Raw genomic sequence first — 12555 nt, 5'->3', positions numbered from 1 at the left:
TTGGGAGTGGATTTATATGTCCCACATGGGCCATGTCTTGATGTGAACTATTCCAGGTCTTAGCTCAGTGGTAGAGCACAAGCTTTATGTGCAAAAGGTTCCAGGTGAAATCCCTGTCATCTCCAGGTAGGTCTGGGAAAGGCTCCTTATCTTGAAATCCTGGACAGCCATGCCAGTTAGTGTTTGACAATGCTGGGCTAGATGAACCAGAGGCCTTACTCTGTATAAGGCAGTTTTGTATGTTCCTAAGACAAAATATGAGAATCAGTACTCTGCATTCTGTGAGCAGGAGGAGGTCTGGCATCAAACAACAGAGGAAGTAAAGAAGCAATTTAATCTTGAGTATTCCTTGTGAACAATGGGGTACATCAGAAAATTTTAGTGTTCCCAGAAGTGTCGGCTAAACAGGGAAGAATATCATTGATAACATCCTCCAGGACATGACATCACAACAAACAGGGCTTCTCTGAGTTGGGTATCTGCAACAAACGGCTTCTCTGAGTTGGGTATCTAGTCTCAAGGTACCCATTGCCTAAGGCAGGGATGGAGAACCTGCTGCCCTCCAGATGTTACTGGATTCAGCCAGCATAGTCTATGGCCAGGGGTGATGGGCTTGTAGTCCAGCAACATCTAGAGGGCCAAAGGTTCTCGACACCTGGCCTAAAACCTTCCATTGAGCTGATGAGTCACTAATGTACTATGTCTCCTTCCCCCCCCTCCCCCATTGACCTCCATTTGTCAGTTCCCCCCTTTCCATTGTCTTTCTGATTTAGCGTCATGGGAAATTGGCATTCTAAACCACATAAGGAGCCTACACAAGCCAAAAAGGCTCCCCACTGCAGTTCTGCCCTGCAGACATGGGGAGGGTCTATGGGAGCAGTGTCGGAGATGTGACAGAGGTGGGACCAGGAGTATGCCCCCACTCACCCCTCTTATGTAATGGGAAACACTTGAAAAAGAGTCTATTGTCTAAATAAGCTTTATTATCTAAGCATGTGGCTTCTAGTATGAATGCTCTCTAGATCAGCTCTTCCTCTAAGCTGGTAGTACAAAGGGGGGGGGAATAAAACAAGCTTTTGTGCCATAGAGTATTAATTCTCTCTTTAAGCAGCCCACAGAAAATATCTAATATACAAGTTTGTAGGCCATATCTATAGTAACTTGTTATAGAACAAGTTGATGACTTGGGATCCATAATGAAAAGTTAGGACTACGCTGTTAAACTTTGTGAATTGCTATATTTTATCATGCCTCCAGTGCCAAATGAGGACTTTAAGTCTGTTACCCACATATGATGATACAGAATCTGTTGGGGTAAGCAAGCTTGCATGCTTTAATAGGGAGAAGACCCTTCTAGCCAGAACTTTATGCTTGTTTATTGTGATGTAATTTCCTGTTGACAGGTGTTATTTCCTCTTCCTCTTTGTTAAAAGATGTGTTCTCTTATTTGCATATTCTCCATTAAGCCACAGGAGAGAGAAGCCTCCACTGGTTTCTCTCCCAGACAACCCCAATCATGGACTAAAATCTACTACTGACATGAGCCCTGCTGGAAGGGGGTGGACAGATGAGAACAAAGCAGAGGAGGAGGACTCAGAGTAGGATGCTCAAGCCGGTGAAGGGCCGAGTGGGGTGTGAGACCCAGAAGGCACCCAGCTCTGGACTTGGACAGTTCAACCCCAGGTCCACAGCAGCTCCAGATACCCCTGTGGTCAGCCTGACCAGCCAGTTGTTTCTCAGCCTGACACTTCCCCTCTCCCTGCACCTGTGTTGCCAGCAGGCAGGCCCCCCCCCCCTCAGAGGGGGAGACGGAACAGTGACTGAGGCTCTGCCTTTGCCTCACGAGAGTTAATTGACACAGTTGAGGCAGAGTCTTCACTTGTGTACGCACTCGCAACAGTGACAGTTGGCACACACAAGCAGGGTGCCCGCCCAGCCTTACTTAAGCTGAGTGGGGGGGAGTAGTATCTGAGTCAATGTCTTAATGCCGTGAAGTGCTGCCTTGTTAATCCTAGAGAGATGCTGGGTTCTGAGTAAGCCGTAGGTAGTTTCATGAAGCACACTGAAATTGAAACTGTCTCTTACTACAATAAACGAAAAAGCTACAGCCATGTCTGGGTCTGAGTTCTTTGATTTTGGGCAGGATAGCTACCTACTTCTATCTTTTCTCTCCAAGCTAGAGCCTATGTTTCCTGAACATATGAAAGGTTGTAAGTAAACATTATTAATACTTTTTACCAAAGACAACTGTCTCTGTTGCTTTTATTCCGCTAGTCTGTATAAGGGGAAGGTGAGCTGGTTAATTCATTCCCCTTTGCAAAATTATATACTCTGGTAAGAAATACTACTCAACTGTTTCTATTTAATTTAAACCAAACAGAATCATAGAATGTTAGAGTTGGAAGGGGCCTATAAGGCCATGGAGTCCAACCCCCTGATCAATGCAGGAATCCAAATTAAAGGATACCTGACATGTGGCTATCCAGCTGCCTCTTGAGTGCCTCCAGTGCTGGAGAGCCCAACACCTCCCTAGGTAATTGGTTCCAATGTTGTACTGCTCTAACAGTTAGGATGTTTTTCTTGATGTTCAGTTGAAATCTGGCTTCCTGTAATTTGAGACCATTATGCCACATCCTGCACTCTGGGATGGAGAAGAGATCCTGGTCCTCCTCTGGGTGGAAACCTTTCAAGTGCTTGAACAGTGCTATCCTATCTCCCCTCAGTTTTCTCTTCTCAAGGCTACACATGCCCTGTTGGGCTTTGTTTCCAGTCCCTTGATCATTCTTGTTGCCCTCCTCTGAACCCATTTCAGTTTGTCTGCATACTTCTTAAAGGGCGGTGTCCTGAACTACACACTGTGCTCAAGATAAGGCCTAACCAGTGCCAAATAAGAGGCACATGATTTTGAAACTATACTTATGTTAATGTAGCCTAAAATAGCATTTGCTTTTTTTTTTTTGCAGCCACATCACAATGTTGGCTCATACTCAGCTTGTGCACAATAATTCCAAGACCTTTTTCGCATGTAATATTGCTGAGCCAAGTATCCCCCATCTCATAACTGTGCATTTGGTTTCTTTTTCCTAGGTGTAGAACTTTGCACTTATCCCTGTTAAATTTAATTCTATTGCTTTCAGCCCAATGCTCCAGCCTATAAAGATCCCTTTGAATTTTGTTTCTGTCTTCAGAGTATTAGCTATCCCTCTCAATTTTGTATCATCTGCAAATTTGATAAGCATTCCCTGCACCTTCTCGTCCAAGTCATTAATAAAAATGTTGAAGAGCACTGGGCCCCAGACCGAGCCCTGTGGTATCCTGCTCATTACCTCCCCCCACTTTGAGAAGGAACAATTGATAAGCATTCTTTGAGTACGATTCTGTAGCCAACCGTGGATCCACCTGATAGTTGTTCCATCCAGCCCACATTTAGCTAGCTTGCTAATCAGAATATCATAGGGCACTTTGTCAAAAGCTTTGCTGAAGTTGAGATATATTATGTCCACTGCATTCCAACAGTCTACAAGGGAGGTTACCCGATCAAAAAACGAGATAAGATTAGTCTGGCAGGATTTGTTCTTGATAAATCCATGCTGGCTTCTAGTAATCACTGCATTGTTTTCAAGGTGCTTACAGACTGACCGCTTTATAATCTGCTCCAGAATTTTCCCAGGGATTTATGTCAGCCTGACTGGTCTGTAGTTCCCAGTTTCCCCCTTTTTCCTTTTTGAAGATAGGAACATTAGCCTTCCTCCAGTCATCTGGCACGTCACCCATCTTCCACAATTTCGCAAAGGTAATAGACAGTGGTTCTTAGAGTTCTTCAGCCAGTTCCTTCAGTGATCTAGGATGCAATTCATCAGGCCCTGGAGATTTGAACTCGTTCAAAGTGATCAGGTATTCCTTGACCATTTGTCTATCAATCTCAAGCTGCAACCCTGCCCCTTCAGCTTCACATCTCCCAGGGGGGTCATAGACCCTCTTTTGGGAGAAGACTGAGCCAAAGTAGGAATTGAGTAGTTCTGCCTTTTCTTTGTCATCTGTTATCATTTTGCCATCCTTATTGAGTAGCTGTACCACCATTTCTTTTCTCTGTCTTTTACTATGGACATACCTGAATAAAGTTTTTTTCTGGGTAAACAGGAGAGTCCCATGGATATGTGGTGCGCTGTACAAGACAAAAAGAATTAGGAACCTCCCTCTTGACCTCGCCTGCCAAACTCATGTTAGCTCTCCCTGTTCACTTGCTCTCTGAGAGCTGGCTCGCTTGTATATCCTCTGGACCAGCTGACACTGCTCCTGCTGCTCTGCTCAGTTCGGAATCAGGAAACAGTTGCTGCCCTGGGCTCCTGCAGGGAGGAAGGGCGGGATATAAATAAAATACTAAATAAATAAATAAACAATTCTACCTCCCTTAATCTTCAGTCAAAAGACTGTGACTCTTGCCAGGATGAGAAGTGCCAAGTCCTGCTCTTACCCCTGGACTGCTCATTTCTGTAACAGGGCAGAATCTCTGGCGATGAGTAGAGGGAGAGGCTGTCAGGGGTATGTGGAGCCTAAAAGCAAAGTTTCATTTTCAGAAAACAATTCCTGACATGTTGAGAAGTACAACATGTTCCCCTTTCAATGGACAGCTTTTAGAAACAGCTAAATGCAGTGACAAATAGCTGTGGTATATCTAGATAGCCTAAAAAGTGTTTGAATCATGAGTCGGTCCTTCACAAACCGTGGATGGGCTTAAAAATTGTGTATCTGAAAACAGATTTTAGATTTCTTTTATTTATATTGGAATCTCTGAGGGTGATAGCTAACGTTAGTCATGCTAAAGTCTATTGATTTCTACTAGTCTGCTCTAAATATGAATAACGTTGGATATCATCTTCAGTCATTAAGGAATGGTTCTGTCATATCAGAAGGCTTGAGAAGTTTTAGGGCCTGAGACAGAAAATCCAAATGGTACTCTTTTTACAATGGTAAAAGTTTAATAAACCAAACAATTGGCAATTTTCTGCCATTTAATGGTATTGCTATATTTGGCATCTAGTGCAGGTGGCCTCACCCTAATGGCAATGCTGGTCTGGCTTTTGCATTTTCAAGCTTACTATGAAGGTAAGAAGATGAGTGTGTGAATGTCAGCATTCCAACAAACACTTGTGAGTGAAGTATCTGGAGGGCTCATGCAATTTATGGGTTATATGATGTTCAGCCTTGGCAATGGAATCCACTCTGGGTTCCAGTCCAAACGTTCAAGGAGCTGTCCAAGGTGCTGAAGACCATAGCGGATTCTACTGCCCCACTATCATGGAGCCGCCAGCCAGCACTGCCCAAACTTGAATTAATGAAATCCTTCCTTCTGTCCTGTTTTCTCTAGCTTCTTATTCAGAAAGTCAGCTGAAACCAGAAAACGCAAAGTTAGGCCAAACCTGTGACATACCATCATGCTGAACCTTACATATTATATAAAAGCATGTGTAAGGACACTAAACAAAAGAATACAGAAATGGCCAGTATTTGTGTTATGCTGCTGCTCTGATGTGAATGTTTCCTGTCTTAAATGTGTTACTGTATTGGGTATAAATGGGCCCTGCAACAATATCTTGCAGGCTGGAGTGCTCCTGTTCCATTCTCCAATGCATTTTTTAAAAAATGTAAACATAAATAAATACCATATTTTCCCCATATCACAACGTCTGAGTTTGAAAGAGAATAATGTCAGTCTTTGCTTCTACTTTTTTGGGGTGAAAGAACATAACACTACAGAATAAACAAACAATAATCCAACCACAGATTTCTACACTGTCTCCCAAAAGCAGCTGTCATTGTTACCGTAACCACTCTTACAATAGATGAAAATGGACTGCCTTCAAGTCGATCCCAACTTATGGCTACCCTATGAATAGGGATTTCATGGTAAGCCCTATTCAGATGGGGTTTACCATTGCTTCCCTCCGAGGCTAGCCCTCCCCAGCTGGCTAGGGCCTGCTCAGCTTGCCACAGCTGCACAACGAAGCCCCTTCCTTGTCCGCAGCTGCCAGCTGGGGGGCAACTGGGTTCCTTGGGACTATGCAGCTTGCCCATAGCTGCACAGGTGGCAGGGCATGTAAACTCTGAGCCACTCACTGTGGGGGTGATCTTTAGCTGACCCTTGACACCCAGGAGACACGAGAGGGGATTTGAACTCATGGACTCCAGATTCCCAGCCACGCTCTCCTCCCCACTGTGCTGTAGGCTTAAAAATAATCAGGAAATCCAGCCTGCAGACAAAAGAACTAACTGCTTTCTTATATCTATATGCATTGCCAGGTCACTGTGCAGTCTACCATCCCCAGCCATACTTGATTGAGAATGCAGCTCCAGAGAGGGGAAAGGAGACGAGAGTGCTTGGCCAACTGGATGCCAGTGGTAAACTCACACCACAGGATCAGAGCTCAACAGCACTTTCCTCACTTGTAATTCCCAAGAAGTGGTATTGAGAGGCATACCGGCTGTGTTTACTGGATGCAGTGGTGGCTGGTGGCTCCATGAAGCACCTTGGATAGCTCCTTGAAAGTTTGGATTAAAACCCAGAGCAGATTCCACTGCCCCACTGACATGAAGCCACCAGTTGCTGGATGTAGTATAATATAGCCATCATGGCCAATAGCCTTTAATAACCATATTTTGTCTAATTCTCTTTTAAAGCCATCCAAGTTCATGGCCATCACTACTTCTTGTGGGAGGGAAAGACCAATAGTCTGATCTTGCATAAGCCAACTTCCTAGACAAATGGCAACAACGACAGCAGTGACTAGCTCTCTTGAGTGGACACTTCCAGTCCAATAGCAAATTTCAGGGAACCCCCCCTAAAAGAGACAGTGTGCCTTCCCACCCACCCTCATCCATCAGCCATGTGAAACAATCTGGCGTGCACATGCCACAAGTTCAATGTGAGAAGAGACAAATATAAATGCCTTGTTATATATCTGAGCTGGACTCCTTGTTTCCCTGTGCTTTCTTCTGGGACTCTAGTCTTATTCAATTCAAATTTTAACTTTCTGACACAGAGATTAAAAAGTAACATGCAAAGCAGCACTGGGTGAAACTAAAACCTGCTCATCACTTTGCACAGACCACGCAGTTCATTCCATTCCAGCTAAGTCTATTAATATAGCTTCCTATTTATATGCTGGTTCCTTGCAGCAACATATTAGAGAGCTACAGCTGCTGAGACAAAATAAGCGCCTGGTTAGTCACTTGGGAGAAAGTGATAACCCGAGGTGGAATGAGAAGAGAAGAGAGGGAAAGTGACAGGGATGCATAAGGAGTACTCAGCAGCACACAGTCCCTGGCAGAACAGGGTTGATGGATCATAACTGCAGCATACCAGAAGCGCAGGTCAATACTCTTACTGCAGAGGCAAGGCTGTTTCCAAAAGCTGCCAGAAATGCATGCTCTGCGGCATAAATAACAGCCAGGAAAGGATCTTGGCAGAGGAATATGGAGCTTATTCACCCTGCTGCATCTCCGGCTTAGTCATCCAGCATCCGGTAGGGACTCAAGGACAAACGGCCGACATCCAACCACAAAAGGAACACGCCAGAGCAAGTCTGAACTGAAGATGGAAAGCTCAAGAGGGACACACCTAAACATGGCTGCAGTGACCTCTCGGGTTGGAGTTGCCCGTTTGTTGCAGGCAGCCTTTGGATGTACTACATTCAGCCTTGTGGCCCATCGAGGGGGGTACAGCGCAGCCTATGGCACCTTCTGCATGTCGGTCTGGTGCTTCTGTTTTGCTGTCACCATCTTTATCATCACCTGTGAGTTCACACGCCTCCACAGCTGTCTGAGCATCTCCTGGGGAAATTTCACAGCTGCTTTCGCCATGCTTGCCACCCTCATGACCATCACAGCTGCTGTGATCTACCCACTTTACGTCCAGTTCAGCTGCCATTCCAATGGGTGTGAGGTGAGAGACTTCCGCATATCTGCTAGTGTTTTTGCAGGGCTTCTCTTTTTTGCATATGTCACAGAAGTATTTCTTACGAGGGCTAAGCCAGGACAGGTGACCAGCTACATGGCCACAGTTTCTGGCCTCCTGAAAATTGTCCAGGCTTTTGTAGCTTGCATCTTATTTGGCGCTCTGGTGAACAACAGCCAATACAATCGATATGTGGCCACCCAGTGGTGTGTAGCTGTTTACAGCTTCTGCTTTGCGGTGACGGTGGTGGTGGTGGCCCTCAGCGTCACAGGAAAGACATCAATGCTGAGGTGCCCCTTTGAGCGCTTTATGGTCATTTACACCTTTGTAGCTGTCCTGATGTACATGAGCGCTGCAGTGATCTGGCCAGTGTTCTGCTTTGACCGTAAATACGGCTCTCCACACCGCCCTTACCAGTGCTCCAGAGGCACGTGTTCTTGGGACAGCCAGGTGGTCATTGCAGTATTCACATATGTGAACCTTGTGCTGTACATTGTGGATTTAGCGTACTCACAACGTATTCGCTTTGTCTCACATCCTTAATAGCCAGCCTTGATGCTACAAAAGCCATAATGGACTCCAATAATGATTTGGGACCCACCTAGAAAGCTCACACTCGGGGCACGTCAAAAAATTAATCATGATCAAATGAGTATGGTTAAAAAGAGGCCTGTCCATGAAAGAAACATGGGAGGCTTAGGTACCAGTTGAGATAAAAGAAGCCTTTTTCTTGTCCACAGCTACAACACCATAATCATTCCAACAAATATGTTGACTGGCTGCAACAGTAGCTTTATAGGTCTACAGATTCTCACAGGCCTAGTACAAAGAATGGGGAAATGGATTTTGGGCCCTGAAAGTTTGATTTAAGAACTGTTGGGTAACTTTAAGAACTGTTTAAAGCTGCAGGAGATACAGAAAAATGTCTATGCTAAAAAGAGTATCAGTTAAAATCACAGATCAGTTGTTGAGTTTCTGTTCAAGTGAAAGACATGTCCCTACACCTCATAGATTCTGTCAGAAATTTCCAAAGAGGAAGGGGACATTCGACAGTCATGAAGATTTGAGGAAGACTGAGACCCTCCTCCAGAGTCCAGACGATGGGAATAACCATTTCCTTATGCATGTACTTGATTGTTGTGAGGGAGACAGGCATTCCTGCTGGGCAGAGCTTGAGAAGTTAAGTGAACACTATTAAGTCTGTAATTGACAATGAGTACAGGGAAGGTTGCGGTGGCCTCCAAAATAATTACTTCCAGATTGTTTCCCTCAATGTTCCTTCAAGAAGCATCTGGGGATATCACTATGCCTGTAGAAACTGTGGCTACATACAAGACATTAGCCTTTTGAACTAAAGCCAAACTTTTGAACCAAAGTATATTAATTTAGACAAAATAAAACTGTGTTGTTGTTTTGCAATAGTTAGGCAATGGGCATTGTTTAATTCCTCAGAAATTTCGGCACCATGAAAACTTAAAATTGCTTAATTGTTTAGAAAATGACCTGCAATTGTTATTCTTTTACAATGCTAAATGGACATGTGTAACATTTTCATAAATCTAACCAAATGCCTGTTGCCAGACCTGACTCCAGGATGTGCTGATTCTTGGTTCACCACTGAGAAAACACCTACATAAATAACCCATCATGGGACAAAAAAGCTTGTTGGTTGCCTTAAGTGTTGATCAAGATCTTCACTTGAATCTCTTCATCCACAGACATTTTCAAATATAAGAAACCAAAGTTGTTTATTCAGATAGTTTATATCAAACGTGTGTATTAGATAGAAAGGTTTTATTCCAATCCAGAATAAAAATGGCAAATTGACAAAAGTATCTAGTGTTTTCCTTAACAGTCTAAAGTACAGACTCATAACGTTACACCTGTATCCACAGAGAAAACTATACTTGCATTTATCTTCCTCCCTCACCCAACATTGACACACCACATACCCACTGTATGTCTCTTCGTCCACAACATAAATTCATACAAAGACAGACCTGTTTCTAGACAGGCACAGTGATGTATGGTGCTTGAATGCCCGTGCCTTGTCTAGTACAGCTCAGTTGCATATTAAAATTAAAAAGAGCCAAAGATACAGGTTGGGTGTATTCTAAAACTAGATCTCATATTTTCAGAGGGGTAGCTGTGTTAGTCTTTTGCAGCAAAACAACAAAGAGAGTTGTAGCACCTTAAAGACAGGTAACACATTTAGTATGGCATAAACTTTAGTGGACTATAATCCACTTAATTAGGTGTATGAAGTGAGTGGCATATATATATCATATATCTATATAGTTGGAGAGAGTGGGTTGGTAAAGAGTGATATCAGAAGGAAATGGAATGCAAAAAGAAATACAGTGTTAATTATGTTATTAAGAGCAACCATTAATTTTAAAAAAGACACAGACATCCTGTTAATACATTGGTTAATACACGTAGCGTGATGAAAAACCATTGGTTATATGTTTCCAGATAAAACCTTTTTCTAGCCAGAGTTAGAGCTGACACCTGTTCAACATTCGTATGGATTATTCATATTTCAGAAGCTCTAGTCCATATTAATAAGTAGAAAATGTACAGTTCTGAGATTCAATTAAGTTGCCTTAAATGCACAAACAATCAGCAATGTCTTGGGGTGGCAATATCTTTAGGGGTGGCATAATGAAAAAGACACACACTCTGAAAGGTGGACTCCAGCCATCTTTGAAATTTCCTGGTCACTGCCTCTGTTTTGTCTTTTAGTTTTGCCTAATGCCTTGTTAGAGAGTCATTGTGGCGTAATGGTTAGAGTGTTGGACTATGACCTGGGAGACCAGCGTTCGAATCCCCACATAGCCATGAAGCTCACTTGGGCCAGTCACTGCCTCTCAGTCTCAGAGGAAGGCAATGGTAAACCACCTCTGAATACCGGTTACCATGAAAACCTATTAATCGGGTAGCCATAAGCCGGAATCGACTTGAAGGCAGTCCATTTCCATTTCAATGCCTTGTTAAAATGTTTGTTTGTTTCATTTGGACACTTTATATGCCGCTTATATTTAAACAAAACTCTAGGCAGTTTACACAATAGGTTAAACCATCTGAAATAAATAGCAACTGCAAAAAAAAAACACCCGAGAATTTCTGCATTCTATAAAACACAATTAACTCAATAGAACATCCTGTTTAGTATCAAGATAAACATTATGCATTAAAATCAGCTACAAATATACAATGAAAATTCATAGAAAACATAGTAAACAACTAAACAAAATATCCTCTAAACTCTAATCTGCTCATTAAAATATTATTAGTGTGAATTGCTTGAACTATCAGTTGTTAGGGTTCTTTGTTCCCCCACTCTCCCCAGCCAAGCCTTTCTTAAGCTTTTCAAAAGAATGGGGCAAGGGACTCCTGTCTCTCGCGCACAGTTGGCAAACCCATGTGTGACTCTTTGGATGTTATTGGTGTCCAACTCCCATCAGTCCCAGCCAGTATGGCCAATGGTCAGGGGGATGATAGGAGTTGTACTCTAGCAACTTCTGGAGGACCATAGGTTCCCCATTCCTGCTGTAGTGCATATAAATGCATGCACATGAATACTAAAGCACCACATGGCGTACTTTGATTTCATATACTACAGATGCATATCTTGAACTACTGAAAACAATGTAGAACAATTATGCTTTTCTAGTATATCTTCAAGTACTTGAAAGGCTGTCACATAGAGGAGGGCCAGAATCTCTTCTCAATCATCCCAGAGTGCAGGGCACAGAATAATGGGCTCAAGTTGCATGAAGCCAGATTTCGACTAAACATCAGGGAAAAACTTCCCAACTGTTAGAGTGGTACGACAATGGCACCAATTACCTAGGGAGGTGGTGGGCTCTCCAACACTGGAGGCATTCAAGAGGCACCTGGACAGCCATCTGTCAGGTATGCTTTAACTTGGATTCCTACATTGAGCAGGGGGTTGAACTCAATGGCTTTATAGGTCCCGTCCAACTCTACTATTCTATGATTTAACCCAAATTGGCAAAACACTCTTTTGGCTTTTAAAACAGTAGAGAACATGTGATTGCAGAGTGAATTAGTACAACATACATCAGACAGAGTAGCAGAAGCATCTTCAGCAACGTGTAATGGTGACTGGGGCAGTGATCTTTGGTATGAGAAAAGCCAGTTTACAAGTTGCTGGAAATCACAAGTGGGGAGAGCACTGTTGCACTCGGGTCCTACTTATGGACTTCCTATAGGCATCTGGTTGGCCACTATGTGAACAGACTGTTGGATTAGATGGGCCTGTTGGGTTCAAATGCAAGCGCTCCCCCTCCCCGCTGCAGGGTTGAGCTAACACACCCCTGAGCCTGGGTAGGAGCGCAAGCTTGACACTTTAATTTACCTGTTTCAGTGGTTCAGCCAGATATCAAAAGTAAAGCAGACACACACACAATACTGCTTGATCAAGAAGGGGTCTCTGAACTGCTCAGACAGCAGTCTGACAGGACAGAGAGCAACGTTTATTACCGTATATTCCGGCGTATAAGACGACTTTTTAACCCCGGAAAATCTTCTCCAAAGTCGGGGGTCGTCTTATACGCCGGGTACTGAAAAAGAGC

General features: G+C 43.5%; 1 protein-coding gene across 1 annotated transcript; it reads left to right on the top strand.

Annotated features, from left to right (window-relative positions):
• Positions 1–7198: 7198 nt before the first annotated feature.
• Positions 7199–9775, top strand: MYADML2 (myeloid associated differentiation marker like 2). Its single transcript, XM_061621798.1, has one exon. It carries the CDS (start codon positions 7595–7597, stop codon positions 8495–8497), a length of 903 nt encoding a protein of 300 aa, XP_061477782.1. The 5' UTR covers positions 7199–7594; the 3' UTR covers positions 8498–9775.
• The last annotated feature ends 2780 nt before the right edge of the window (positions 9776–12555 follow it).

This window comes from Rhineura floridana, chromosome 3 (assembly GCF_030035675.1).
Source record: "Rhineura floridana isolate rRhiFlo1 chromosome 3, rRhiFlo1.hap2, whole genome shotgun sequence".
Taxonomy (NCBI): Eukaryota; Metazoa; Chordata; class Lepidosauria; order Squamata; family Rhineuridae; genus Rhineura; species Rhineura floridana.
Note: the sequence above shows the minus strand (reverse complement) of the source record. Positions and strands in the feature narration are given on the sequence as shown.

Coding starts and splice junctions, on each gene's coding strand:
- MYADML2 (XM_061621798.1), top strand. CDS start 7,595: ATGGAAAGCTCAAGAGGGACACACCTAAACATGGCTGCAGTGACCTCT.